The sequence below is a fragment of the Tenrec ecaudatus genome, chromosome 17, assembly GCF_050624435.1.
Source record: "Tenrec ecaudatus isolate mTenEca1 chromosome 17, mTenEca1.hap1, whole genome shotgun sequence".
In the NCBI taxonomy this organism is placed as follows: domain Eukaryota; kingdom Metazoa; phylum Chordata; class Mammalia; order Afrosoricida; family Tenrecidae; genus Tenrec; species Tenrec ecaudatus.
Genome location: NC_134546.1, coordinates 16,578,198 through 16,605,316, shown reverse-complemented (window position 1 = coordinate 16,605,316; position 27,119 = coordinate 16,578,198). Strand labels below are relative to the sequence as shown.

The following is a 27,119-nucleotide window of genomic DNA, read 5'->3' as shown; positions in this document are numbered from 1 at the left end:
CTTCCTTGGCTATTCTGCTTCAGACCTAGAGGTAGTGGCTGCACCCTCCAGGTGGTATTTTTTAAAGGGATTGCTCAACTCCTTTGTAGTTAACTCTTGTTACTGTTCATATATTCTTTTCTGTTCAAATGATTGTGTTAGTTTCTCTTTCAAAAGAACACACACACACACACACATATAGCTACATTAAGTATAATTGGCCTAAACACTAATTAAAATGCAGAGACGTCCTTCTAGATTCAAAACAAAGGTAAGACCTAACTATATGCTCTCTGTAAGATACCTAAGTAGCCCTGGTGGTTAAAGAGCCAGGCTACTAAACAAAAGGTTAGTGGTTGGAACCCACCATATGTTCCACAAGGCAAAGCTGTGGCAATCTTGGAAATCCTGTGCAGCAGCTCTACCCTGCCCTTATGGGGCTGTTATGAGTTGAAATCAATCCCATGGCAATGAGCTACTTTGATTAAAGACACAGGTGGTAGAAAGAGAAAGAATGGGGGAAGCATTCCATTCAAACACTTAACAAAAGGAACACCAGGGAAAAGTGGGCATGTTCCATGTATAACGTGGTCAATTCATAAAACAAACAAGCAAAAACACCCAATGGGCTATTATTGAGTTAATTTGAATCTTGTGTTACTGAATTGAACTGCTCCGCTGGGACTTTCTTGGTTGTAATCTTTTTGTGTGTGTGGTTGTAATCTTTATAAAACAGTGGTTTCTCAACCTTCCTAATGTCATTCCTTTAATACAGTTCCCCATGTGGTGGTGACCCCCCCCAACCATAAAATTATTTTTGTTGCTACTTCATCACTGTCATTTTGCTACTGTTATGAATCGGGCGACCCCTGTGAAATGGTCATTCGGCCCCCAAAGGGGTCGCAACCCACAGGTTGAGAACCGCTGTTATAAAAGTAGATTGCTAGGTCTGTCTCTAATGGGCCCCCTACACGGATTTGATAGGTCAACCTTCAGGTTAGTGATTGGGCACAATCAAGAAATAGCATTGTTTACTGAGTGCTTCTAAATCAGGCACGGTGTATCTTCATTGATTTGGTCAACCCCTGCAAGGGAGGTATTAATACCTCCATATATATGGGGAAATAAGCCTCTTAGGAGTAGGATATTGATGAGAACTCAGAATATGAGCACTTAAGAGTATGCAATGGATGTATGTATGAATTGTGATAAGAGTTGTACTAGCCCCCAATAAAATGATTAAAAAAAATTAAAGTGTCACATGAATTCTTCCAAACGGACCCCGAGCAGTTTCACAAAGGCTTTTAAAATAAACAAACACAAATTCGTACTCGTATGTAAAACTGTGTGAGGGGCTTTAATAATCAGACTGTTAATGCTGGCTACCTCTGAGTGGCTGAATTATGATGGTATGATAGCTTACTTTTTTTTTACAGTAAACATGTAACACTTGTGTGGCAACAGCTTTTAATGAATTGGTTTTTTAAAGGTTCATTTTTTTAAAAATTACATCTAAATGACTCCACAGATGTTTGAGAGAGTCACCAGAGAGTTGCTACGAAAATATGAGAGGGCTTCATCTTAGTCAAATTCCATTGGTTTTCAGGCCACCCTCCCAACTTCCGTCCCCTCAAACTTTTTGAAGCCCCGCCTCCGCGCGTAACTCACAAACTGCAATCTGGTTTGCGGGTAAATAGTCCATTTGTCAACTTTTCCCATCTTAAGCAAGCTGCGGCGCAGCCTTGCTGGACACCCGCGTTAAAGACTTGCAAGTGTCGGAGGCTTTGAGAGCGAAGGGAACCGCCGCGGGGAAGCCCCGCACGCGTCCGTGAACTTGGCCCTGCGGAGTTTGCAGCGCGCGGTTCCTCCCCCTCCCGCTCGCAGTGGCCCGCATCACCGGTACCCACACCCATCTCAGAGGCTCAACGCGCGATTCCAAACCATTCCCGGCAACCGGATGCAATGCGACTTACAGGACGGCCACCCACTCAGCACGGTTTTTACTCGCCAGCCCCGGCGTGGCGTTTCTGGGGCTCCCCTTGGGGCTCCAGCAACACCCGGGCTGCGGCTGCGGTTCACGAGCCCGCACACCTGGCGTGGCCTCCCAGGCGCTCCCCGATCGCCGCTCCGCGCCGGCTTCCCGGGGACCCCGCGTGTGCCCGGTCAAGGGCACGTCCGCTCTTTGCAGCCTGGGGCGCGCCCGCCCCCCGAGCGCACTTGCCGGGCGCGGGGCTGGAGCTGCAGGCGGCGGCGCGCCCAGGCCCAACAGGTGCGGGGCCAGGTCAGGGTGGCGCGTCCCCCCCACACAGATACCTTCGAGGGGTGTTGAGGAGTCGCTGCTGCTCGTCCCCTTCCTCCTCCTCCTCGTCGGTCTCGGAGTCCGGGTGACAGTAGCAGAAGGCCCCGCCGCTCCGCTTGCGTTTGAGGCTGCCCGGGCAGTAACAGAAGCCGTGTCCGGTTGCGTCGCCGCCGGCCCGGGGCCCGCGGGCCGAGCCCCCAGTCCCGGAACCCGGCTCCGCTGGGGCTCGCGTTCGGCCCCGGGGGCGCAGCACCCGGCTGCTCAGCGAGCCCATGGGCAACGGCTCCCCGGGACTTCAGGGGGCGCACTCAGCGAGCCCGGCGCGGAGGGGCTCCCGACATGGTCCGGCTCCCGCCAGCCGTCTCGCGCGCAGCCCCAACCGTTGCAGCGGACGACACCGCCTCCATCCCCCGCCCCGCCCGCGGCGTCTGGGCGCGCGGCGCGCCGGCCCGCGGCTCCCGGCCCCCAGCGCCGTCGCAACAAAGCGCGGCCGGCAGGGCGCATGCGCGCGGCGAGCCTCCGGAAGGGGCGGGCGGAGCCGAGCGGGCCGGCCGGGCGGAGCCTGCGCAGACGAACACCGGGCCCTAGGTGGGCGTGCGGGTCCCGGGTTTGAGGTTCCTTGGTGCCTTGCGTTCTCCTGCGCTTTGGGGCCTCGGCCTCCGTCTCCGTGCTTCACACACTCAGTGGCGTCGTCAAGATCAAAGTCATTCAATCTTTCTGCAAAAAGTTCCTGGAGTTCCAGGTGCTTGCTGGACCCTGTTAGATTACCCACTGACTCCCTGCCCTCAGTGGATTCCGGCTCATAACGACCCTCCCAGAGAGCAGAACTGTTCCTTCGGGTGCCCCAAGGTGTAAATCTTTCTGGGAGCAGCCAGCCTTCCCTCTCTTCCTCCGCAAGAAGGGCTGGTGGGTTTGAATGATGGTCTGGTGGAATCGGGCGCTTATTCCTGGGTGCCACCAGCGTCCCTTGCCCTGGGCTAGAGCTATTTGGGTTTATCCTTGGTCTGGTTCACTATGGGCAGGGCTCCCGCTGGGCTGGGCTTCCTGGGGAAGGAGGGCCTGAGCGAGGGTGGTGGTGGGATAGGGTGGAGGTGGTTTATTCTACGCCAGAGCCCCCATGGAAGTTCTAAGGATCAATGGCCCCCATTGAGTTATCGTCCCCGAACTTCTCTCCCTCTGGGAAATGGGCATCCTTAATAAGCTCGAGTGCGGTGCTTATGAGTGGGGCTGCAATCTGCATGGTCAGCAGTTTCGAAACCACCAGCCCCTCTGTGGGAGAAAGACTGGGCTTTCCACTCCCACCGTCTCAGAAACCCCGCAAGGGGGTCACTGTGAGTAAGCACAGACTCGAGGCAGTGAGTTTGGTGTTTTGGTTTGTCCGGGACGGTCAGGACTTCAGTGGTTCAAGTAACATTTGCACAGGTGTCAGAGTGGAGTGTTAGTGTCTTTGCTAAGCACTCCGCACCACCGACTTTCACTCCATGACACCCTTCTATTGTTTTTTTTTTAAATAAAATATTGGTGATGCTGAAATACTTCAGAGTTGTTAGTGGCTGTTCATGTTCCCGATGACCTTATGTACAAAAAGAATAAAAAGCTGCCTGACCTGCGCCCTGCTCATGGTTGTTGGTATGTTTCAAGCCCATTGCAGTAGCTCGCCTATCGATCCATCTCCTTCAGGATGTCCCTGCTTTTCTCGGGCCCTCTACAAACCATGGTGTCCATTTCTAGCAATCGGCTCTCCCTGACTTGTGTCCAAATAGACATGCTTTTAAGGAGCATTCTGGTTACACAAACGCCCATTAGCTTTTCCTCCTATTTCACCATCAATGTTTTGAAGTTCCCTGGTATTTTTTCTGATTTGTTATTTCTTCTGGTGGTTCACAATAGTCAGTGTCCTCTAGAAATATGAACAAAAAACCACCCACATACCTACCACTTAACTTTAAATTCTAAATTATGTTTCTTCTGGAACATTAATAAAATAGAATATATAAGTTCTCAGATGCCTTCACTTAACCTCCTCTCCATTCCAGTCTGCCTCCCCTTCCAGCCCTGAAAGAGTGATGGATACCATTATTTCCATGCATGTATCCAGACTGTCATTACCCATAAACAATATTCCCTCTTACACACTTTAAACATGTAACTAAATGGGATCATGCCACACCTATCACCCAGCACCTTTTTCCTCTCAAAGCAAGGCTTCTGAGATGTATCTGGGCGAGCAAATTTCTAGTTCATGTTCACTGCCGATTGTGTCACTAACCATGTTATCCATCCCCCTACGGAAGCTGTTAGGTTGTTTCTACTTTACTGCTTTCACAGAGCAGCCATGAACAAAGACTCACCCAGCAGACCCCCCAAAAGTAGGATCCCTGGAAGCTTTTCAATGCTATTAAATAGTAACAAATTGCTTTTGGAAATGGTTATACCAATTTCCAGGCCCATCAACAGTCTATGTAGTTTGGGGAACCCAGTTGGCTGGTGTCTGGCTCACACTGATGAACTGTGAACAGCAAGAGACTGGCCAAAGGGGCAGGGGGGTGAGCCACCCAGGTATCAGGCTGCACACCAGGATTTGTCAGAGGAAAAAGACATACATGTGTTTCCCACGATGCACTTGTGGGCCACCCTGGGAGAGGCAACAGACAGACCTCAGCACAGACAAGCTGAAGGGAGCACTGAATTCCTGGAGGTCGAGAAAGGAGGGAAAGTTAGGAGAACCACTTTTGCCCTGCCAAGGAACCACAGGTGAGTGGTGTCCCAGGGATGGAGGGCCACAGAACCAACTCAAGTCTACCAGGGTCACAGCAAGGGCCGGTCCTCGGCCATCACAGCAAAGACAGCCAGGCGGGACTTCCCTGCTTCTTTGTAACCCCGCTACCACCAACACACACCCCCCCCCAGAGGGGGCAGGAGGCTTGGAAGGAAACCTGGAGTGGGGTGGGCTAAAGAAGAGAAGCCACTGCGTCCCTTTCCCCCAAAGCTAGCTTCCCACTGGCTACAAGCCAGGGCTGAGGCACCTAAGAAACATCACCTATAAATTAAGTTTGGAATGTTGTCTATCTATTAATTATTGAAATAACCCTGGGAAAGTAGGCCTTTTAAAACCTCAGGAGGAACAGATAAATTAGACTGCCTGAGTCTTCATCTAGGGACAGGAGAAGGAGGCCCACGGAGTGAAACGTAAATGGGAGGCAAGAAAAATAGAGTTGTTTTCTAACTAGAGCCCCTCAGTCAGACTTGTTCAAGGTGGGTAAGGAACTGGTGGCTTGAGCTGGCTTTCTACGAAGCTGTCAATCAAAAGAAAAAAGCACTCAATTTACAATGTTTGCCTAAGTCATATTTAGTATTTTTTCTAGTTCAATAACTTCTAACAATGATTTTATTAAAGAAATGATCGAATTTATTACAAAATAGCAGGGCCTGTCATTATCTTCTATCTTTTGCTTGTTAACAAAGGATAACTGAAGGGTTTAATGTAGAGGCTCACACGCCTTTTGTTCACATTCTTCCTCAATTCTTTGCAAAGCTGACTCAGTGGGATCGCCATCCTTTGTAAGAGGAATCAGAAGTCAGCATTCAGTAGAACTCTGCACTTGGCAAAGCCTCCATTGCTTGGGCTCTGATTTTAAGTTTCTCAAAAGATGATGAGGTCATTCGAGGTTTCATCGGCCACAGCTTAGTCTTGTCTTTCTTTCTCCAGTTTCCAGCTGGCTGCGTTTTCTCTGCAAGGGCGTCCTGGGTGTTTCTCCTCCCTCGCCTCCTCTCTCTCTCCCTTACTCTCTTCATTTCTGAGAGACCGTCGCGCCACTCTCCGAGAGGGGGTGGTGAAGTGATCAAGGCAAAGGTGGCTGGATGGAGAAAGGCATCATATATATCGTTTTGAGTCAATTTTTCTACTAAAAAATGCAGAATGTTTCCAAAGCCAAGTACAGTGGATTTGGAGAGCCCAGCTCTTCTGTGCAGGTCTAGTTCCTATCATTAACAGGAATGGCTGACTCACAGCCACAGTCTGGGTCTTCTTTTTATGAAAAAAGGTGCCCCTGTGTTTTTATTTCATACTAAATACAACCAAAAAAAAAAAAAAAAACCCAGGACAGGGCAGAACTGCCCCTGGGGGTTTCCAAGACTGTCACTCTCTATGGGAGTAGAAAGTCAGGTGTCTCCCCACAGTGGCTGGTAGTGTTTTAACTGCTGACCATGCAGTTAGCAGCTCAGCACATCACCACTTCGCCACCAGGGCTCCTCTGGAATGACTCAGTTTCCATATTTCACCTCAATAGCTTTCACCAATAGAGTTCAAGCATGTACGACAGGCAAGGAACACCACATTGGGAAGAACACACAGTCCTTATAGAGTAGCTCAGCCTTCACAATACCATAGAACCATCAAGCTGGTTCTGACACCTGGCCACTGCATGGTTATCAGGATATAACTGTGCTGCTAATAGGAACGGAATGATGCTGGTTCCTCACACATCCCTCCTTTCAGATCCTATGAAAAGTTTTGGGCTGAGTGGGGGATACAGTGGAATGAAAGTCAAAGGCACTAACAAAAAAGGGCCAGACTTACTGGTCGGAGAGAGCGAAGTGGAACCCCAAGACTATCACCTGGGGTCACCCTTCAAGTCTGAGATGAACTCATCACCATGATCCGATGCTCAGCCAACACTAAGCGCATCAAGGGAATCGTAAGTAACCTCCGGGAAGTTAAAGTAGGAGTGGGAACGTCAGGCCTACAGAATCAAGCCAGCCAACTTCACCAAACTCAAGACACACTCACTGCCAGAGGGGCTGACTCTCAGCAACCTCAGCGGGGAGGTGGACCTGCCCGTGGCTTTCTGAAAGCGTGACTCTCCACAGTAGCAGGAGCCTCAGCTTTCTCCCACGGGGCGGCTGGTGGCTTCAAACTGCTGCCCGTACAGTAAGCAGACCAACGTGGAAGGGACTACAGGACCACCAGGGGTCTCGTCTCTGCCTCACCACAGAGAAGCATTAGCGGGGAGTTAATTCTTCTAACTAGGGTGGCCCACCATCGACGACGTTCTAAACACCCCAATGGCCCCTGGCAGAAAAAAAACGGTTCCTCACCCTTTTCATCAACTGTTTATAGAACCAAGTATTTGAGATTAAAAGGGCATCATTTACCCAAGAACAAAGTGCAGAAGGGTCCCAACCCTAACTCCCATCAAGTTGATCCCCACTCCCAGGGACCCTCTAGGACAAGGTGGAGCTGCCCCTGTGGGTTTCTGAGACGGTAACTCTCTACGGGAGTGGAGGGCCACGTCTCTCTCCCGCTGAGCATCGAGTGCTTCGGAATGGCTGAGCTCGCAGTTAGCAGCCCAAACCGTAACCCACTGGGCCAGGAGGAACTAAGACTCAGAAGTGAAAATTCAATTAGAAAAAAAAAAAGCATATACCCCTTTTAACAGAAACCACGTTTTATTAAAATTACTTTTTCCCATGTTGTAGACAAACAGCTTTTGAATGAAGTGCAAGTGCGCCTTCAGAAGGATTCTAGAGTTGAAAGGCACAGAGCAAACACAAATTTACTACAAATCACTGAGATGGAAAAACAATCGTCAACATTATCTTAAGCACACTACAAGTCTTTTAAATCAAAGTAAACTCAAAGACTGAGTTTGATACTCAATTTTTTTTCCCCATTGGTCTTCGAGCTGGATTAAGACAGAACATTGTGGAATGTTCAACATTCATGTTTGGTAACCAGACATACATAATTACATTTAACATTGAATTTGTTCAGAGGCGTTGGGTCTGTGTCAGCCTGGTGAGAGCAAGTGCTCTTAACAGCAGATGTGACGGGAGCCATCTCCCAGGACAAACGTAGCTAACCGTCGTCAGCTGATGCTGTAGATGAACCTAAACAAAGGACCTGTGTGGGTCCATTCAGCCTCTTTGTATAAAATAGCACATTAGATGGATATTCTTACTAACAGCTCATCACTTCAAATCAAGAAATTACTAGCGTGGAAGAAACTGGATTAGAGAAGAACAGTGATTTTTAGAATACTCTTCCAGCCATCCGCCTGAAAAGGTTTCCACCAAACAACGCCTGAAATAATTTAATATGTCCCAAACACATTCCAGTCCCTGCCATGCAACCATGGGAGAAATGTGTCAGAAGCAGCACTATGCTGTTTTTCTACTTCTAATTTTACATTTCCTTTCAAGTTTTATAAGCTTTGAAACGCACGGACAGCTTTAAAGTATCAAAATGACTAATTATAGATGAATAATAACACAGGCCGTCTATATCCTAGGAGGCAACCGTGGGCGTTTTAATTGGAAATAAGCATTCTGAGATCATGCTAATAGCAGTGTAGAAAAATGAAGTTAAAAACAAAGCAAGAGCGCCGGGAGCCTCCCATCCTTCGTGGACTTCACTTCAATCATCGTCGCCGCCACAGAGAATGAGCAGGACCTTTCTGTAGTCGCCAGACGTGTCACCCTGGGGCAAGGGAAGCAAAGTTACAGTCAGGTCAGCGCGCCTTAACGTGGAGTCGGTAGCTCAAAGTCACCTACGTTAAGCTTTCCAAGTGTCTCTAGATTCTTTTGAGATGGGTTTTTAGTTTTTCTTTTTCATCTTTAATAATGTGGGTTATCTCTTATTCCAAAAGCAATACTGTTTCAGTGTAGAACATAAAGACTTAGAAGAGTGCAAAAATCCATCCATAATTCCACCGTCTTGCACTGCTAAACGTAAGGTCAGCGGTTTGAATCTACCAGCTGCTCCTTGGGAGGAAGGTGAGGCATTCTACTCTTGTAAAGAGTTTCTGTCTCAGAAACTCACAGGGGCAGTTCTGCCCTGTCCTCCAAGCTTGCGATGAGTCAGCATAGCCTCAGTGGCCGTGAGTTAGGGAGAGATTACTCTGCAGCTCACAGTGGTTAAACACTGTCCAGCTGACCACAGCGTTGGCCGTTTAAACCAACCTCCGGCTCCAAAGGAGAACGATGTAGCAGTCTGCTAAGATGGACAGCCTTGGGAACCTTGTGAGACAGTGGGACTCTGTCCTTTACGGTCACGATAAATCAGAGTCAACTCTACAGTGGTGGGTTTTTGTGGGTGCTGTGCTTTTAAAGGGATGAATATCCTTAACATTTCGTTCTGAGCAGATGTTCCCAGTCTTTTTTATATGCACCCAGACACCTGTGATGAGACCTAGGTGTGTTCTGTACTGGGCTCGTGGGTCCTACGATGAACTTTACCCAAAGCATCTGCTCTTTATTGCCACTTCCCACAAACCCAAACCAAACTCACTGCTAAGCCGCCAATGCCAACTCGTGCCTGGCAGTGCTACAGGGCAGGGTAGAACTGCCATGTGGGATTTCCGAGACCGTACCTGTTTACAGGGGTAGAAAGCCTGTTTTCCTCCACAGAACGGCTGGTGGTTTTGAACTGCTGACCTTGCAGCTAAGACCCAAACACGTAGCCTACTATGCCATCAGGGCTCCTAAACCATTAGTAAGAGGACCTCAAATGCAGGGCTTTAGCGTCCTAAAGATACTTCGCCTCATGTGCACAAACCAGGTGATTCTACCTCTCACCTACGCTTCGGCGTCTGGGATTTGTATGGGGATTATAGAAAGCAGGCATGCCGGGTTGGATTCCTGCCCTTTGACCTAACGCAGTTACCAGCCCCCTACCCTTCCTCATGCCAGACTGATAACAGGGCTAAGTTTTTCTGGAATGGCTACCTCCCACCCATCAATACTTGCTTCATTAGCATAACCTCTAGCATGTGTGGGAGTCGCTCTGTGAATCACAAAGAGTCCAGTCGCTGTGGAAATTCCACGGTTTATGGGAACCGACGAAGAGCTCTAGTGGCACTGTGCTTAGACACTGGGCTGGTTACTGCATTGGTCACCAGTTCGAGACCACCACCTGCTCTCAGGGAGAAAGATGAAGCTTTTTCAAAAGCCAAACGCAATACAATCAAGTTGATGCTGACTCATAGCAACCGTACAGGGCAGGGCAGGGCTGGCCCCTTGTAAGTTTCTGAAACTAAGCATTTACGGGACTACAAAGCTCTGTCTTTCTCTCTTGGCCGGTGGTCTTGAAATGCCAACCTTGCAGGTCGCTGGCCAATGCTTATCCAAGTGGTTGGGGTCAAAAGTGATGCATTGGCAGCGGTGTGAGAGAGGACATCTAAACCTGGTGTCAGGAAGGCACAGAGGCAGTGGCTGCCTTTGTCACCTAACAATACAGTTTTAATGTGTTTCTATTTTCCTGCATACAAACCCTGGTGGTGTGGTGGTTACGAGTTGGGCTGCAATCCACAAGGTTGGAAGTTCAAATCCACCAACCACTCCAGGGGAGACAGGTGGAGCTTTGTACTGCAGGGAGCAATTACAGTCTTGGAAACTTTACCCTGTCCTATTGGGTCACTGTGAGTCGACATCAACTTGGCGGCAGTGAATTTGGTTTGGTTTTGGCTTTCACTAAGTATTTTTTTATATCCTTCTGTATGGTCACTGACAGAATGCTGCTGTCTTGTACATAGATGAAATAATTTATCTACTCAACCCTCACCACTGTTGGATATTTATGTGGTTTTCAGTTTTTCACTGTGCTACAATAAACATATTTATGTTTAGTTTTTGTCTCGATGATTTGTTTAGAAAAATTTTCATAAAGTGGGATTGTTGGATTCATGATCCTTTTTTTCCCCTTAACTTTTCTAAAATGGTTTGCTAACTAGCCTTCCGGAAAAGTTCTCGTTTCTACATAGAAAATTTTACTGCCCAATCGATCGATTTTGTAAGTGCTTTATTGGCACTAGATAAGCTGAAATCCCCGTGTACAGGGATCAAAGTTTAATATACTTATCTATCTAAATCAGTCTTAGACCTCTCTCTCGAGCGTGAAGAAGAGGCAAGAACAGCCCCCGGATCGGCCAGAGCCTGCGCGCCGCCACATCCCCATGTCCAGCGCCTGCGCCCCGCCACCATGGCCACCATGCACAAGAGAAAGGCTGAAGGGGATGCTAAGGGCGATAGCCAAGGTGAAGGTGAACCTCAGAGGAGATCAGCAACCTGCTCCTCCCAAACCCAGCCTAAGCCTAATGAGACCCCTGCCAAGAAGGGAGAGAAGCTACCCAAGGGGGGAAAGGGGAAAGTTGATGCTGGCAAGGACGGGAACAGCCTGCAGAGAATGGAGACGCGAACCCAGACCAGGCACAGAGAGCCGGAGGTGCTGGAGATGCCAGGTGAAGCGTGTGCATTTTTGATAACTGTGTACTTCTGGTGACTGTACCCTTTGAAAGACTATTTTTATCAAGTTTTATAAAAAGGCAGAATTTTTGTTTTACTTCTTTTTTTTTAAGCTACGTGGTTAGCACACAGAACATTTCATTATTGTCTTTGGGGGGGAGGGGCAAATGTCACTCATAGGCTCTCTGCAAAGCCGGATGGAGTGGAAGACAGCACCTTGCCCTGCTAATTTTGAGAGACTCCCTCTGGGGTCCCAGGAGGAGGGATGCCCTGGCATGACCCACATGATCCCCCCTTGGCACAGGCACCTGGTGAGAGGGGCAAAGTACAGCTTCGTTTTCCATCCTTCACCCTTCTTCTCCCTTTCTGCCTGCAGCACAGACTTGACTCCCACGAACCCAGACACCTGTTGGGACCTGTCCTCAAAACATTGGTTGTTAGTTTATTGGGCGCCTGGACTTTCCAGGGACGCCGTCCTCATGGCATCCCTGAAAAGAGCAGCGCTCCCGTTGTTCCAAGTGTGGATCTTCCGATCGGTGATTCTGCCGTGTTCATGTCATTTTCAGAAAGTTAGGGTCGGCTCGTGACAAGTTGCTGAATGTGAAATGTCCACACTCTGATAAACTCTCCCCGTTCAGAGCATCCGCTGAAGACTTCAGTGGGCTTCACAGTGGCTCTCTGGTTTGGGAAGTCCACGGAAGAAGGGGTTTGAAAGTTGCTGTGTGCTGTTAACCATGGTCCACCCATGTCCTGCTTGAAGGACACGATTGTTTATGAAAAGTATCTTTAATAAAGCTGGATACAATTTGGCTTGGGAGAAACAAAAGCAAGAAACATCTCTCTTCTTAGACTCAGCCTCCTAGATCTACCAAAGAAGAAGGAGAACGTCTGAAAATGTCTCATGAACATAATTCTTCCACCACTCTCTCTTTCTGGATCTGCCACGTTTGTACTTATATGAGTTTCACACAATTCTGTTTGGCACCTAAAGTTTCATAAAGTTTCTTTCTTTTGAATTGTTAACTGTATTCATATAAAGTGTTCTAATTTCTCCTATTCGCTGTTCTCCCCCCACCCCCTTAGAGTGTAGAACAAAACCCCCCACTCACAAAAGGAGCCCTGGCGGCAGAGTGGGCCATGCACTGAGCTGATGAGCAGTTTGGACCCTCGAGCTGCTCCGTTGGAGACAGCCAAGGCTGTCTCAGAAAGACCCCCAGTCTCTGAAACCTTACGGAATACTTCTCCTCCGTCCTGACGGCAACGGCTTCAATAGTGTAATCCCTGCTTGGTTGTTGCTGTTAATTGTTGAATTGTTCTTGGCCTGGCCTGTTAATTGTTGAATTGTTCTTGGCCTGGCCTTCAAAAACAACGAAACACTTTATTGTGCTATAGGAGAAATTTTACCCAGCAAATTAGTTTCCCATTTGATGATTCCTACACAGATGGTGCCGGCACATTGGTTGCAGCCCCCCAGTAGGTTAGCGCACTCCCCGTTTGCATGCCGGGCTTTCATTTCCACGCTTCCGATTTCCCTCCCCCCTTGGCTTCCTCGGCTTCTTTTTGGGGAAACCGCTGTCCTTTGGGTCTCACACAGCCAATGATTCGAAGGAGCACGCTCCTCCTGAGTCATTTCACAGGGACACGGACTGCGTAGTGGACAGTGGCCTCCAGGCTTGGCTTCCGCTCCGTGTTAGCAGGGTCACGTAGAGCAGTATGTCAGCAGGTCCTCCCATCTGTATCAGACCGGCAAGTCTAGTCTGTTTTTATGTTTTAATGAAGTGGAATTTTGTTCTAGGTTTGTCTCCCTTTCGGGATGGGACCTCCTATTCTGTCCCTGCTCGCGAGGGCTGGAAATTCAGGTGGTCCCGGGCTGGAGGCGGCGGCGGAGGCTGTGGTGCATACGGGCCATTGGTCCTTCGGACTCACTGTTCCTTCGAGTCTGGTTTTCCTCTTTCTCCTTTGCTCCCGGTGGGAAGCGACCGGAAGTTGTATCTCAGTCGGCCACTTGTGAGCGTTAAAGACCCCCAGGTGTCACTTGCCGAACTAGGATGCGCTCAGGACCATATCTGCATGTACGCTGTCATGCCAGCTGATCCAGATGTCGCTCCAGACTACGGTCCTTACCCTCCAGGCCAGGTAGCGCCATCCCTCGAGATGGTTCTGTCTGAGAAGTTTCTAGACCTGTGCTCCCCGTGTCCTATCATCACCCCTCACACCACCCAGGCTCCTTTTACGGAAACAAAAATAATGTAAGTACCGCAAGGAATGTCTTGGTGAACATACCATAGGCTTTCGTGTGGTTTTATTTTAGTACATTCTCTGACGTCATGCCTAGGCATGTCAGTGGCCGCGTGAGATGTATGGCAGTATGTTTCCAAGTAAAGAACACAATCCAGGAGAGCGACAATGCGGTCTCAGATTCCCAGCCAATGGGCTGGTCCTGACTAGGGTTCTGGAAGACTGCTGCGGGTGTACACCTTCCACTGTCATCAGGTAGATAAAACAAATGGTCCTCTCCAAAGTATTCATTAGAATGGAATCTTTCTCTGGCTCGGGTCAGCACGAACTAATGACTACATTTAGAAGGCAAACATTTCCAGCTTGTAATCTTGTAAAGATGGAAACATGTGTGTGAGGCTAGGAATATCAGGAGCAGACTATTATCTTTAAAGGGATGAGACAGGCCTGCAAAGAGGAAGGGGCAGGACATCTCTAAGTGCCTGGCTGACAACCCGTCCTTTCATCGGGCCTCCCCCTGGGCCAAGGCAAGGCTCCCGCGGCTACCTTGATGAAGGAGTGCAGCGACTTCCCATAGATCCTCTTGAAGTGGGCCCGAATGTCCAGCATGTCAATCTCTGCTCGGGAAACCATCACTCTGATGAGGGTGTCATCATCGGTGCCCAAGCCCTACGGGAGGAAACAAGATCACCGTGTAGCCAAGCCCGCCTGACGCTCAGGTGGCTTCTTTATTCCACCAGAGTGAGGCTGCATAGGACGCCCGACAAGGTTCTGGGTCTGCTCTGAGCCGCAAGGCCCGTGGAACTTAGTACTCTAGGTGCCCCACAATGTATCTTTCCGACCCTTGGACATTCTGGCCTGCGGAAACTGCTGTAATTTGAGGAAAACCGTCTGTGTTGTCCAGCCGGTCGGCCTTGCCCACAGTGTCCCCACCCCCTGGAGGGTCAGTCTTCCCTCCCCCACGGTTCTGATTACACAGGCCAGAGTAGAAGGGCAGACTCCAGGCAGTGAGCCGTTGAAGAGGGCTACAAGGCATGCCGCGGCCATTCTCATTTCATGGTCATCAAGTTGATTCCGACTCTTAGTGGCCTTCTAGGAGAGGGCAGAATGACCCCGTGGGCTTCTGAGACTGTAACTCTCCAGGAGTAGAAAGTCTCATCTGTCTCTAGAGGAGCAGCTGGTTTCAAACTTTGGACCTTGAGGGGAGCAGCCCAGCACACAACCCACTATGCCACCAGGGCTCCCTCCACAGCCATCGAGATGCCAAAAGTGAAGTCACTGACCTTCATAGATTTATACAGCCTTTCAGCAAAATATGCAGGTTTGTTCCTCATGCACTTCACTGTCAAGAGAGAAGAGAAGACAAAGGGACTCAGTGGTGCCTTCCTCTGTTTGCATGTGGGGTTTCTAGTCGTTTCGCGTAATCACTTTCCTGGGAAAACTGTAGCCAAACAACAAGGTTTAATGAACACTGGCTATGCTGAAGATATTTCCCTGATGGAGAGTACACTCAATTTATCATGAAAACCCATGAAATAGCCCAGGCGGGCCATCAAGCCAACAGTACTATGTGCTTTCAAACCATGATTGCTTTATTGTATGAGACAGTTTTCAGTTCTAACCACTCACAGAGTTGCCAGATCTAGGGTTATCCTGCCCACCTACTGAAGCACAAAGGCACCCAGGCGCGAAACCAGCAGTTCTCAACCTGTGGGTCGCGACCCCTTTGGGGGCATCAAACGACCCTTTCACAGGGGTCGCCCGATTTATCACAGTAGCAAAATGACAGTGATGAAGTAGAAACTAAAATAATTTTGTGGTTGGGGGGGGGGGTCACCACCACATGAGGAACTGTATGAAAGGACCTTGGCATGAGGAAGGATGAGAACCGCTGCTTAAACTATATAAAGCCAAGTGACACCATCGCATTCAGGTTATGTATGCGATTTCTTGTTTAAAATTATGAAGTGCATCACGAGTGATGTAAATAATTTCTATTCTTGGAACCCACGGAATGACATCCCTGTGACGACAGACTGAGAACGATGCAGGACGTCCCTGGACACTTGCTCCCTCACCCCCAGCCCTGCCAGCTTACCGATTGCCAGCAAAGCATCTTCAAAGCTCCCGGATGTTTCCGATTTAATACTCTGTTCGATGTCCTTCTGGGAGATCCTTTTGTATTCATCAAACACTGCAAACAGTAAGAAGATGGCATGACAAACAAGTAGAAAAGAACGGGGGGACGTTGATGGAAGTCAACGGGCACCTTTGAACTGGACTGCGCTGAGGTTCGTGGGAAAAGTTCATTGCTCTTTAATTTCATGAACTTTTGGAAGCCCCCTCGTGTTGATTTATTCCTTGGCATATTTTTTAATTTAATAAATCTTTTTATTGGGGCTCACACAACTCTTATCACAATCCATCCATACATCAATTGAGTAAAGCACCCTTATACATTCATTGCCCTATTCCTTGGCATATTTGCAGAGAAACCTAAGTAGGAGTGTGGGCAATGGAGTGTTGATGGGGAACACTGACTGGTCTGTGACACTTGGCGGACAACAGGTAAGCCCCTTCCCTTCTGTGAGACCCTGTTGTCCACATGTAAATGGCCTCTGGAGAGATTTGCTTTCTTTTTCCCGTGATTTCTTTAATAAGCAGAAGGTGTCCCTTTGTCATTCGGGCCTTGACAATTACCTGTGTGTTCACCTTCGTGTTGGTTCATCAAAGAGCAATCCAACACCTTCAAAACTGAGTTCCACGTGAAGGAAGCGGGTTACATCTTTTACTAGACGTGGGCATGATCCACCCTTTCACTTCCTTGCCACGTTGTTTGAATGTGGTGATCATGTTTTCCTTTCTTCCTGCCTCCTTCTGGAGCCTTCTTAGACTGGCGTCTTGTTCTGTTTGCTATTTCGGGAGTGCCCCCTGTCCCTCCATCGCTGATTCTCACAGACCGGTCAGTCAAGGGCACCCCCACCGAGTACCCACCATCACTCAACCACAAAAGGGCCTCCTTCATCCCGTCAGGGAGTTTGTTCACCGAGCAGACCAGGGAGATGGCCAAAGGCACTGATGGTGTCCAAAGTGGGATTTTCTCCCATGTTTCTTTCCTTTTAATGACTTTTAAAAATTGTGAATGAGGTGGGGGTTTCACATTTCACATCATAAATTTTGTGGTCAATAGTTTAAATTACTTATCAACCTTGCCACCCATTAGCTGACCCTACCCACTCACTCCCCCACCATTGACGACGCTATTCTCTGCTGTGGAGTACTGTCTTCTTCCAAGTGAATACCATCAGCAGTGTAGTCTATGGTCTCATCCTCCCTCCCGTGCAGACCGCCCCCACCCCACCTTAGTAACCTCCATAGTCTATTTCCTTTGGGATGAAAGTCTTTATCTTGGTTGGTTGGGTTTTGGGGGGTTTTTTTTTGGGGGGGGTTATAACAGACGTCTCCTGCCATCTTTGCCCTTTTGTGATGGGCTGACGTCAGGCAGCATCATGCCCTCCAGGTGCATTGATGTCAGGAGGTGCTTCCTGGTTTCATCATTGTCTTGTTATTCATTTATTTATTTTTTTCCGTCATTGTTTTTTAGCCATGTGTGGTATTCCAGAAAGAAACCAAAGTTTCTTTCTTCTTCTCCCGTTGGGCATTTAGATTGTCTCCATCCTCTTGTTGGGTGACCGGTGCTGAAATGATATCGTCCCACTTTCATGCATGGTACGGAAACATTTGGCTCTTTCCAAAGTTAACTACCCACGTTTTGAAGTGTGAGCAAAACAGTTACGGTGCCCTGAAGGCGCAGAGTCTAGGGTTGAGAATGTAGGATGACAGTTAAAATATAGAAATTAATAGCAATGCCATTTATGGGGAAATGAGTTTGCATATATTCTTCATCTCCATAATGACATTTCAAACTAATGCCTAATAATATTGAACATCACTAGTCAGAAGCTATCCTCGGCTCTACAGACCCCGTGGTATGGCGTCGCCTATCTAATTCCTTCCTCCTGCTATTTGGACCTTTTCCTTCATTTCTTCTGGGAAGTACGCCAGTGGTGTGTCCGTGGGATTGATCCTGGTTAGAGGACCAGCTCCGTGGGATTGATCCTGTTTAGTTGTTTGGCTGGTTCCCTCTGTTGTTTTGCTGTTCCGTTGATTTCTGCTCTGTCTCCCTTATTTCTTCTGTCGGACGGTAAGCGTCTTAAAAATCCCTTCTCTTTCTGACTGCTGGAGGTGTCAGGTGAAGGTACTGAATCTCCTTCTTTTTCGACATGAGCAAGGAAAGCTGTAAATGGGAGTCACGGTGATGCACAGAATCAAACTGTGTTGCCGGAAGTCAAAGAACTCTGAATGACACAGTTTGGTCCCCTGTAATGTGGGGGGGGGGGGAGAGAATGACCACGCCTGCAGATATGGCCATAAGCACGGTGTGTACGATGCATATCACTGCATGGCCCCCAGCACACCCCCCTGAGGAAAGTTACTAACAAAAAACTTAGTGCTTACAAACCGCACTATTATTTGTGGTTAGAAGAGAAACCATGTTGTTTTCTTTATTTGTATTTTAATAAATCACTTTATTGGGGGCTCTGACAGCTCTTATAGCAATTCATACACATATTGTATCAAGCACATTTGTACATATGTTGCCATCATCATTTCCAAAACATTTTCTTTCTACTTGAGCCCTTGGTATCAACTTCTCTTTTTGCCCTCCCTCACCTACCCTCATGAACCCTTGATAGTTTATAAATTATTTTTATTTTCATATTTTACACTATCCACTGTCTCCCTTCACCCACGTTTCTATTGTTCATCCCCCTAAGGGGTGGGGGGCAGTGTTGTACATCAATCATTGCAATTGGTTCTCCCTTTCCCCCAACCTTCCCCCTACCCTCATGGTATCACTGCTCTCCTTGTTGTTCCTGAAGGGTTTTTCTGTCCTGGATTGTGTGTGTAGAGGGCTCTTATCTGCACCAGTGTACATGCTCTGGTCTAGCCAGATTTGTAAGATAGAAGTGGGGTCCTGCTAGTTCGGGGATGGGGGATAGAAGCATTAAAGACCTAGAGGAATGTTGTGTGTTTCATTGGTACTATACTTCACTCTGGCAGGTTTGTCCTTTCCTTGTGACTCTTCTGTGAAGGGATGGCCAATGTCTACAGATGGGCTTTAGGTCTCCATTCCAACCTTCTTCATTTGCATCGAAATGGTTGTTCCTTGTGAGTCTTCTCATGCCTGATATCTCGTGATAACACAGGTTGCTGTGCTTCTTCTATGTGGGCTTTGTTGCTTCCTTGCTAGTTGGTCGCATGTTTAAATTCAAGCCTTTGAGAGCCCAGACACTATATCTTATAATAGCTGGGCACCATCAGCGTTCTTCACCACATTAGCATATGCAACCATTTTGTCTTCAGCAATTGTGTTGGGAAAGTGCATCACAAAATGCCAAGTTATTAGAACAAAGTGTTCTTTTGTTAAGGGAGCACTTGAGTAGAGGTCCAATGTACATCTGCTACCTTAATACTTAGCCTATAAATACATGTACATAGACTTATCTCCCTATCGTTATATATTAATAAACTTACATATGTGCATGCCTATGTTCATACCTCTGTAAATGTCTTTTGCCTCCTAGTTCTTTCCTCTGTCCTTTTACTTTCCTCCTGTGCCACCATCATGTTCTACCTTCATTCGGCTCTCTGTACTTCCTCTCGGCTACACTGCACTTGATCGAACCCCACCAGGAATTCTATGCCCTCCTCACCATCAACTTTAGATCTCTTGTTGTTCCATGGTCCCTGGGTTTGTTGGCTCCCCCTCCCCTTTTCCCACATCCTCCTCTCCTCTGTCCCCCCAGTGTGGGGCTTTCTTTATCTAAATAGTAACTAAAAGATTTGTTTCCAGTGACTTGCAAGTAAATGTTATATAACTGCCCAGCTCAATGGCTTGGGTTCAGAAATTTAAAACATGTTACAAACGCACCTGCATGAACTTGGCTCCTGGAGATGGGATGGCAATGGAACAAGGAGCTGAGAGTCACAAGTCGGTGCATGCGATGGTAGAAAAAATAAACAAACCGACTGTCCTTGAGGGGGTTCCTGCAACGGAGAGTCCACAGGACTGGGGGGACTGCCCTAGAGGGCTTCCAAGACTGTGCATCTGACCAGAAGCAAATGGCCACATTTGCCTCCTTGGAGAATCTTGTGGGCTCAAACCACTGACCCTAAGGTTAGCAGTCTACTGCTTAACCACTGTCCTCCTGGGTGCACCATTTGATGGCAGACCCGCATATGTATTAGCAGGAGGAATCACCGATGTCTGTCCTTAGGGAATATCTGAAACAGTTTCAACTTCATGATTCCAGTTTAACAACTTCAGCCTCTCCAAGCCCCCTGAGTTGTGTGACTTCTGTGGAGGACTCTAAGGGCATGCTGCGCTGATAAAATTAGAATGGAGCATTAAGACCTAAGTGCCTTAAATAAAAGATGAAATATCTCATTAAACCCTTCTTGTTGTATACAAGAAGGAAATAAACTTGGCAACAAATCTCCTACAGTTGTGCATCTTTCCCCCAAAGAAGCTAAAAGCTTATTACAAAGATTAGAATTATCCAAAGCCAATTAGAAGTATTACACATAGGAAATAAAATGTGAAATTATCCACTATTCATCTTACACAACATATCCCTTAAGAAATCACCCCTATTAGTTTTATGGCTTGGATGTTAAACAGGAATAAATGTCAGCCAACATTTCTATTTTATTGCTTGCTGGTGTACTAAGTATTTTCTTATATAACTACATTGAAATGAAAGTCTGAGGGTGGCTTAAAAAGAAAAAAGATTATGAAGCTCGGTTTTCTAGAAATAGGAACCCCAAACTTCTGTAAGTACGTTGTATATTTGCTAATTATTCATAACCAGTCCTTGGAAATTGTCTCCCACACCCCCACTGCCCTCAGTTCAGTGAATCAGCTTTCTATACTAGGTGGAGGGGAAAGCGTCACCAATCAATTATGGGTGCTCCAGTTTGCAGGCTCTCGGAAGGGAGGTGAGTGTCTTACCATGCAGCAGATGGTTTCGGTTCCGGGCACAAAGGACAGTAAGAAACTTCACCTCATCTGTCCCCCACTTCTGCTCGCCAGCTTCATACAGGTCCTGGGGCCCAAAGAAAGCTCAAGGTTAAAACCATGCAGAGGATGTGCCAAGACAAGGGTAAGTATTCCCAGAGCGTTAGAGCACTGACTCCAGCCTGGGCGGCATGCTGTGGGTGGTGGGATGGAAGTCCTGTGGACATGACTGGGGATGCTCCCGTGGCCCCGAGGGCATGGTCCCCATGATCCCACACCCACTGCTGTCCCGGTGTGCAGCCGTCCCGGTGTGCAGCCCGCCCGTCTCTCTGAGGGGCCACAAGAAAGTCCTCAGGCTTGGGCTGTCCCATGGCTACTTAATTTTAACTGAATTCAGTTTTCCGTGGGGGAAGAGTCAGTGTTCCCTCGCAGAAAGGCCCCTTTCTAAAACACCATCGCCACCAGCTCCTTGGAAACAGCCATGGAGGGTGGAAATGGTATCTCGGTGGGTGAGTTTGGATTTCTTTCCAAATAACTAGCGAGGTGGAACATGTTTGATACACCATTCCAATTTTTCTTTTTGGAGTGAATGTCCATCCACTGCCCATCTTTTAAAAGCAGAGGTATTCGTACCCCAGGGGGATGGGCACCAGAAACATGGGTGAAGGGAGACAGCTGTCAGTGTGCGATACGAAAATAATAATAATTTATCATTCATCAAGGAGTTACGAGGGTGGGGGTGGGTAGGGAAAAAAGAGGAGCTGATACCAAGGGCTCGAAATAGAAGTAAATGTTTAGAAAGGAGCGATGATTAAGTACGCTTGATACAATTGATGTATGGCTCCTTATAAGAGCTGTAAGGGTCCCCAACAAAATGATCTTAAAAAGACACATGAAAACTTCTTCTTCTTCTTTATCTAGAAAGCCTCTTTATATATTATCATAGATGAAAAGCTTCAAAGAGTTCTTGGAGAAATTCCATTATCTTTTGACTCCATTTTTCATGAACCCTCTGAAGCCCCTTCATATAAGATGAAACTTTTCCCACTTTATCCTTTGACCTTGAATTTTGTTTATGGTATTCTTTAAACGATTTGTCCATTAAAATAAAATATATGTAAAGGCAACAATCATTTTCATGGTTCCTTTTCCCGGAGCGATACTGAAAATACATTTCACGACACTTTATTCTTGCACATTGATGACTTCATTGAATTACATCTAAATCTTCCACCCGTTTGGAATGCGTTGCGTGTGAGATGGAAGGAGGAATCTCACTTCATTCTTTCCCAAATGGCGAGCGAACTGTCCCACTGCCAGCATGGGTCACCCCACTCCCAGCCCACCCAGTGGTTTGAACCCTACATAGACTCCATTCTGCGTCTGCATTTTCCAATCGGTCCATGGATTCGTTTCTAGTCACCTCAGGACCATGTGCTTCCACTGATTTCACCTTTACTGTACATTGAAATACAGCTGAGGACTGGGGCTTGGAAGCCACCTTATCAGGACGCTCATCTCCGTTTTCTTTCCTCATCTTCCTCCTCCTCCTCTTCCAACCTTGAGTCCAACTCTTCTGGATTCTGGCAATGATTCCACCTTGCTTTCTAGGACGACGGCTTCCATTCCTGCAGTCGGGTGTTGGAGCATCCCTGCTGCTTCCAGGAGGAGCCTTTGGTCCTCAACTCAGCCAGCTCTCTTTCTTATGTCTCTTCGACCATCTTCATCTCGCCTCTTTCCTCAGCGCATCATTTTACATTTTTAAATAACATCATTAAACCCAGTTTTCCTCTCATCTTGGTTAGAATCTACACCACTTTGCATCTGTTTGTGTTCCTTGCGATGTTGCTATGTTTGCTCCCTTCAATCCTCTTATCACCCCCTTGCCCCCACCCCCTTCCTAAAGTATTTTAATTGAGTGCTTGCTGATTTTCATGGCCATCTGGATAGACCAACCCAGGCGTGGTGTGCCCTCCAGGACCAGGTGAGTGGATTCGCACTGGTCCTCCTCACTGATCATTGGGGGGAGCTTCAAGCAGGAGCCCTTGATGCTGGCTCCCTCCCACAGAGCACCTGACCTCTCCTGCAATCACCCACAGAGGTTCAAACATCACCTCCTCTCCTGGAAGGGCTCAATCCTTTCCCACATTTGCACATAGGTTAAGAAGACAGGACCGAGAGCCAGATGTGCTTAGCTTCTGCCATTGATTCTCTGTGCACCTGGGGTAGCTTATTCCGATTTACATGGAGCCGCTGTGCCCGCTTCCACCTCGGAATGGCAAGCCACCTTCCAGGGGGAAGAAAGGCTTCCTGCATCCTTGCCCCAGGTTTGCTGACCTTAGCCACATAAAGCTCTCCTCCATAGTTTCCAGTGTGGATTCAGATGTTTGCCCAATGTCCTGTCCTCTACACCAGCCTGCCCACCAGAGGACAACCAAACAACTCACTGCCCTCTAGTCAATGCTGACTCACAGCGGCCCTGCAGGACGGTGTAGCACTGCGACTGCCCCTGTAGGTTTCAGAGACTGTCACTCTTTGTGTGTGAGAGTAGAAAGCCTCATCTTCCTCCCACGGAGTGGCTGGTAGTTTCAAACTGCTGGCCTTGTGGTAGCCACTATACCCCCTGAGCTCCTCCTTCGCCAGCGGAAGGGAATCAGGTATGTTACATCTTCTAGCAAATGTCTGCAGGTCATTTCTCATAGCGTTTATGCCGTGCCTGTCTTTTTAAAGCGAGAATTCTGTACACTACCTGTTCCTTCCTTTTGTGCAGGTGTCCCAAGAACAGATAAAATTGGACTCATGAGATAACACCCTTCCTATGTTTTGTAATGACTGCCTTTTATACAAAATTACTACCCAATTCTACCAGCCTCGGTCAGCCTTTTCACCAAAACTCATTCACTTTCCCAGTTCACAACCCGGCTAGAATACCCAAGCACTGGAAATACAGACTTCCACACGCTTGTGGACAATTCCATTATCTTTTGATTCCATTTCCCCACAAACATTTGTAAACCCCTAATGCAAGCTCAAGTACAAGTGTTGGCAAGACTCTCTCGTTCCATCCTGGAGACGCTTACATCTTGGAGTGGTTCCAATTATTTTTGCCATTTGGCATAGACTTACAAGATCCAGAAAAATTCCAGTCTGTGTTCCACTGTCCACCTTCCATGAAGGTAGGTGCCTATTCAGTTGGTTACTTTGAAGAGCCCCAACATACTGGTTGGGGGGATTGCATGGTTGCAAAATATCAAGATAGACTTGAATTTAAGATCGCAATTTTTTTTCAGCTATGAGATCCTGGGCAAGTTATTTCAATCTGCAAGCCAGTTGCCTAATCCACACACCCAGAGTAATCACCTCTTCTTTGTAGATGTGCTTAAGGAATAAAAAAAAATCATCGGTGTAAAATATGAGTTCAACCTCTGCCACAGAGTAAGCACAAAAACCTGAGTGGCTGCTTGTGACAGAGACAGTCCCCTCCTCCGCAGCATCTCTTCCCTGGGAGTCACACGGCGGGCGGCCCAGACTAAACCTAGCATTCTCAATAGCGCTTGTGCGGAGGCAGCTAAAACTCACGTGAGCTTTTGAGAGGTCCAGGATTTTTCATGCCGTTTGCGTTAAGCGGCCGAAATCGAAGGAACGTCCTGTGGCTTCCATGTGGGCTTGGGCTCCCTGAGTCTTCAGAACACTGACCACACACACACACACCCTCCTCTAATGAAAGCAACAGGCTCTGCCCTGCAGGAGCCACAATGGTTCCCGTGTCCACACGGACTGGGACCAACCTTCCCTTCTGTTTGAACACGGTTTGAGAGGGCACAGTCTAGGTCCAGACTGCTTGGGCTCCCTTCTCATCTCTGTGAACTCGGGGCAAAGGATTCGACTCCTCGGAGTCTCCGTGGACGATGTTCGCAATGTTTGCTTCCCGGGTTACGGCAAGGATTCGACGGCACAACCCACAGGGCAGTGCTTGCTAGCTGGCTAGTGGCCACCTTTCATCAGCTATTACGGTGAGTGTTTTCTGACTAGACCAGGGACTGGTGCCCGCGCAACCATCCATGGGCTGGGGATCAAAAAGGCCCGAGCAAATGTTCTCTTTGGAGGTGGCCAGTGTCAGCCGTCAGTCACAGGAATCTCCGCAAGAGACCGCTGTCATACAGGTCATCTGCAGGAATCCCCCCCCCCCCCAATAACCTATCTCTGTCTACTCAATACGCGCCACAAAAAGAACAGAAAATAGAAGGTGCGATTTTACCAACCTTGGCATCTTGTCTCATGAGACCATCATCCAAATGATTTCCTTCATCTCTTCCACCCTGAGGTCGAGAAAAACAAAACCCGAGAGAATGAGAGAGAGTCCAGGAGGCTTGGGAGCGCTCACACCCACCAGCTGTGGCTCAGGAGAAAGAGGAGCGCATAAAGATTTCCAACCTCAGACACCCTCCCCAGGGTTGCAGTGGGACTTGACTTGGACATCCCCGCTTCCCACCCTCACCCCCTACCCCCGTCCAGGAGAACAAGACTGAGCCTCGAGGAAGGCGATCGAGGGACAAGGAGGGCTGGCTTCCTCCTGGCGGCCAGACTTGACGGCTAGGCTCCTTGGGTACCCTGTGGTCCCGCAAGGTGAGCAGAGGCGGGGGACGCACACGTGGGTCGGAATACGGATGCCTGAGCAGACAGCAGGCCAGAAAGGCAAGGGAGGGGGTGCAGCGGACCGCTGGGTGCTCTGCTGGGCCTTGGGGAAAACCGCAGCAACAGCTGCAGACAAGCCGTGAAGAGACGCGCTCTACGCCACAGCATCATCATGGCTCGCGCACGCACACACACGCACGCATGCGCACGCACTCCCATCTCGACAGGAGGCCAGGGACCCCGACAGCACGGGCCACACCAACAGTATCCTCCTCCCTTGCCGGCACCTCTGCTCCCACCTTGCTAACTTCCCGCTGGTCCCCGAGCCTCCAGTGTCTGCCCGTGCCCCCCTCGCCTGCCCTGCACATAGTGAGCTCGGTCCCCTGGACTGCTGCCTTCCGGGGCTCCCTGTCCCTGGGCTCGGGAGCTGGCCAGTGGGTCCTGACTCGCAGTGACCTCTCGTGACAAGCAGAGAACTGCCCCACAGGGCTGTGCAGGCTGATGGGTGCACACCGCTGACCCTGTGGTTAGCAGCGAGCGCTTCGTGATCGTGTCACCCGGGCTGCCCCACCCAGGCTCCCTACTGCAAACGTCTTAGTCCTTCTTCATTTGCCCACCTCACTCCTCCTAAAGATTGTTGCCTGCCTTCTTGCTGTTCCTCCTGCCTGGACACCACCACCCACGACCCTGCCCCCAAGCAGCTCCTGTCCGTCAGTCACAGTACCTCCTGCAGCCCTCCGCGGGCACTTCCTGCTTCCACACAGGAAGCTTTATGACAGCAATGTGTAATTGCTTTATGACAGCCACATGTGTCCCCTAAGTTTCCTCATGACAAGATCAACGCTTAAGGCACAGGGCCACCTCTTCATCATCTTTATCCCTCTCAGCGCACCCCATGAGAAGGAGCCCCGTTACATATGGCCCAAACCCAACCAACCCCACTGCCACTGAGTCCATTCAGACTCACGGTGGCTCTGCGTGGGGTTGCTGAGGCCGGGGGAACCTTTACAGGGGCAGAAAACAGATTCTTTCTCCCCATGATGCATGAGCTACGGCCAGAATACGCCTTCCAGGCAACCACGGCGAGACTTTGCCTTCCATACTTTGGACGGGTCAGGAGAGACCCAGTTCCTGGGAAAGGGCACCGAGCTTGGCCACGTAGAGAGCCAGTGAAGCAGAGGAAGGCCAGCCCGAGGTGGAGGGACACCGTGGCTGCCACCAGGAGCTAGGATGGCACAGGAGCGGGCAGTGTGTCCTTCTGTGTGCACGGTCCCTGTGGGTCAGAGTCCACTCAATGGCGTCTAACCTCGACCTCTCCTAAGTGCAGTGAGAACAAATGAGCAAACAGGACCGTCATTGTCTCCGAGGGAGGGAGCGAGCGATCTGAGGATGAGACAGGCCGGTGGAGGGGATGGGGAGTGGGCACTCAGTCAGGGACCCCTTCCCCTCACCCCCCCAGAAGCGGACAACAGAGGACACCACTCACAGTCGACAGGGACACAAGCACCCGCTGGAACATGAACGACGTGTCAGAACGAATGTCATCCTCCAGGCTCCGTCCATATTCTGGAGAGAGAGCAGTTAGTGACATCAAATTGAGGCCTGTCTCATGCCAGTGACACCCTCCCCAGCACACTGACCTCGCCA

General features: G+C 48.9%; 2 protein-coding genes across 2 annotated transcripts in view; both read right to left on the bottom strand.

The window, feature by feature from the left end:
* The window catches only part of GMCL1 (germ cell-less 1, spermatogenesis associated), a 39,934-nt gene extending 37,229 nt beyond the window's left edge, over positions 1-2,705 (bottom strand). Inside the window, exon 1 of the mRNA XM_075535625.1 lies at positions 2,293-2,705. Within this exon, the coding sequence (XP_075391740.1) occupies positions 2,293-2,552 (260 nt within the window). The 5' untranslated portion in view covers positions 2,553-2,705. The remainder of the gene's footprint in view (positions 1-2,292) is intronic.
* A 5,002-nt stretch (positions 2,706-7,707) lies between these two features.
* The window catches only part of ANXA4 (annexin A4), a 56,501-nt gene continuing 37,089 nt past the window's right edge, over positions 7,708-27,119 (bottom strand). Inside the window, exons 7-13 of the mRNA XM_075535994.1 lie at positions 26,959-27,038; positions 25,100-25,156; positions 20,832-20,925; positions 15,855-15,950; positions 15,040-15,098; positions 14,303-14,425; positions 7,708-8,756 (exon numbers count right to left, since the gene is read on the bottom strand). Of these exons, the coding sequence (XP_075392109.1) occupies positions 8,694-8,756; positions 14,303-14,425; positions 15,040-15,098; positions 15,855-15,950; positions 20,832-20,925; positions 25,100-25,156; positions 26,959-27,038 (572 nt within the window). The 3' untranslated portion in view covers positions 7,708-8,693. The remainder of the gene's footprint in view (positions 8,757-14,302; positions 14,426-15,039; positions 15,099-15,854; positions 15,951-20,831; positions 20,926-25,099; positions 25,157-26,958; positions 27,039-27,119) is intronic.